General features: G+C 43.6%; 1 protein-coding gene across 1 annotated transcript in view; it reads left to right on the plus strand.

The window, feature by feature from the left end:
* The window catches only part of LOC102427081 (zinc finger protein 345-like), an 18282-nt gene extending 16167 nt beyond the window's left edge, over positions 1-2115 (plus strand). Inside the window, 2 exon segments of the mRNA XM_014445750.2 lie at positions 20-224; positions 227-2115. Coding sequence (XP_014301236.2) covers positions 20-224; positions 227-738 — 717 coding nt within the window. The 3' untranslated portion in view covers positions 739-2115.
* Positions 2116-2657: the final 542 nt, after the last annotated feature.

Here is a 2657-nt window from a genome sequence, read left to right on the forward strand (position 1 = left end):
GGAAAATGCTTTACTCTGGCTCTCCCTTCGTTATCATCAGAAAGTTCACATTGGAGAAAGGCCTTATGAGTGTAATGAATGTGAGAAGTCATTTATCTCTAGCTCCGCCCTCCGCTGTCATCTGAGAGTTCACACAGGAGAAAGGCCTTTTGACTGCAATGAATGTGGGAAATCTTTTAGGGATAGTTCCCAGTTGAATCAACACCAGAGGGTTCACACGGGAGAAAACCTTACGAATGTACTGACTGTGGGAGAACCTTTAGCCAGAATTCGTACCTCTCTAAACACAGGAGAATTCACACTGGAGAAAGGCCTTATGAGTGCAGTGAATGTAGGAAGTCTTTTACTTCTGTCTCTGCCCTTGGATATCATCAGAGAGTTCACACAGGAGAAAGGCCTTACAAGTGCAATGAATGTGAGATGAGTTTTACAAATAGCTCCATACTCATTCGACACCGTAGAGTTCACACAGGAGAAAAGCCTCATGAGTGCAGTCAATGTGGGAAATCCTTTACCCAAAGAATTCACCTCATTATTCACCAGAGATCTCACACAGGAGAAAGGCCTTACGAATGCAGCGAGTGTGGGAAATCTTTTACTTCTCGTTCCACCCTCCAATATCATCAGAGAGTTCACACGGGAGAACGGCCTTTTGATTGCATTGCATGTGGCAAATTTTTTAGCCGAAAATCTAACCTCGCTCAGCACATGAGAGTTCACACTGGGGGAAGGCCTTAGATGTGTAGGCCTTCCAAGGTGGTTTTGTTTGTTTGCTTGTGTTTTTTGTTTTCAGTGTTAGTAACACTGGAGGAAACACTGAGGTTCCGTTTGTCTGAATTTAATTTCAGGCATAAAACATCAACAGTAGGGAGGTTCCCCATAAGTTTTAGTTATGTGGGAAGCATATGTGTCTGCGTTGCACTTTCTGATCTACACACGTCTCCTGCCAGATTTATGTCACTACAGATGTCTCTGGTCGAAGCTGTTTCACCGATAACATCTGGAAGATTCCCACAGTTTGCATCAGTCACCAGACTCATGTGCTCAGGGCAGCTTACTCTGTTTCTTGGTTTGTTGGAGGAAATTAGAAATGGCCTGAGCACTTAGGGGATCTGCATTCTGTTCACTCTGAATAGTTGGGGAATGGACCTGACTCGGTGATAACCCAGAGAACGTCATCTGAATTCAACTGGCAGCTTGAGAAGGACTTTTTCAGGGACCTGGTTTCCTTGGGTACCTGTGACGAATATTTCCAATTTCCAAGTCACCAACGCAAGAAGTACCAGGTCCGACTTCCTTTGGTTCGTAAAATAATGAGTATCTTACTGTTTCAAGGACTCTTCAGTCTTGGGTATCCTAGTTAATGTGTGGCGTAAGCAGTAACTTATAAGCAAATTTGGGTTCTACAAACAACTTTTTATTGTGGGGCCTCAAAATTCCTCTGTATCACAGGGGATGTCCTGGTGACAGAAACTAGCTCACCAGGTTTTTGGCAAATTTGCGTTACTGTTCACATCTTTTGAGGAAAGGTTGCAGGGCTTTCTGGTCATGTGAAATGCTATGAACTTTAGGAGCCTCAGAAATCACCCTAAGGAGGGTCAGGTGTTGCAACCTCAAGTGCTTCTGGGAGCAGCATTAATTTATACCTTGTTCACAAGGTATGCCAATAGTTTTGAAGGGAATTATTTTTCAAGTTCTTATAAAGAGCCATGTGCTCGTATGTCTACAATTACGTGGTTGATGGCAACTGGTTGTGGGGACGTAGGGGTGAGGGGAAAACCATGATTGCTACAGAATCACTGGCCTAATTGGTATTGTTGGAGACTGCATCCAACTGGATGGAATGTGCCTCTTCTAAATGTGCATCCAGAAATGTTTCTGCGAAAAAGAATGTATCTGTGTACACAAATCTGAGGATATCCAGGCGTGTTTATCTTCTGTGACTTACATCATTTTCATCGAAGATAATCAAAAGATGTTTAGGCCTGGACAGTATTGCTCAGTGGTTGAGCATCGACCTATGAACCAGGAGGTCACAGTGTGATTCCTGGTCAGGGCACATGCCTGGCTTGTGAGCTAGATCCCCAGTAGGGCATATGCAGGAGGCAGCCAATCAGTAATTCTCATCATTTTATTTTTTTGTTGTTGATCCTCACCCAAGGATATTTTTCCATTAATCTTTTTTACAGAGAGGGAAAGACAGAGAAATGTTGATGTGAGAGACACACATCTACTGGTTGCCTTCTGCATGGGACCTGACCATCGGGAAGTAGCCTGCAACCAAGGTACATGCCCTTTACCAGAACTGAATCCAGGAACCTTTGGTCCACAGGCTGATGCGCTACCCACTGAGCTAACAGGCTAGGGTTGATTCTCATTGATGTTTCTATCTCTATTTTTTACAAAAAAAATTTGTGGACCGGCTGGCATGGTTCAGTGGTTGAGTGTCGATCTATGAACCAGGAGGTCATGGTTTGATTCCCGGTCAGAGCACATGCCCAGGTTGCAAGCTCGATCCCCAGTACGGGGCATGCGGAAGGCCACCAATCAATGATTCTCTAATCATTGATGTTTCTATCCCTTCTCCCTTCCTCTCTGAAATCAATAAAGATATATTTAAAAAATAAAATGTCAACACTTAAAAAACTTTTTCGTGT

The sequence above is a fragment of the Myotis lucifugus genome, unplaced genomic scaffold (assembly GCF_000147115.1).
Source record: "Myotis lucifugus unplaced genomic scaffold, Myoluc2.0 scaffold_482, whole genome shotgun sequence".
NCBI classification, from domain to species: Eukaryota; Metazoa; Chordata; class Mammalia; order Chiroptera; family Vespertilionidae; genus Myotis; species Myotis lucifugus.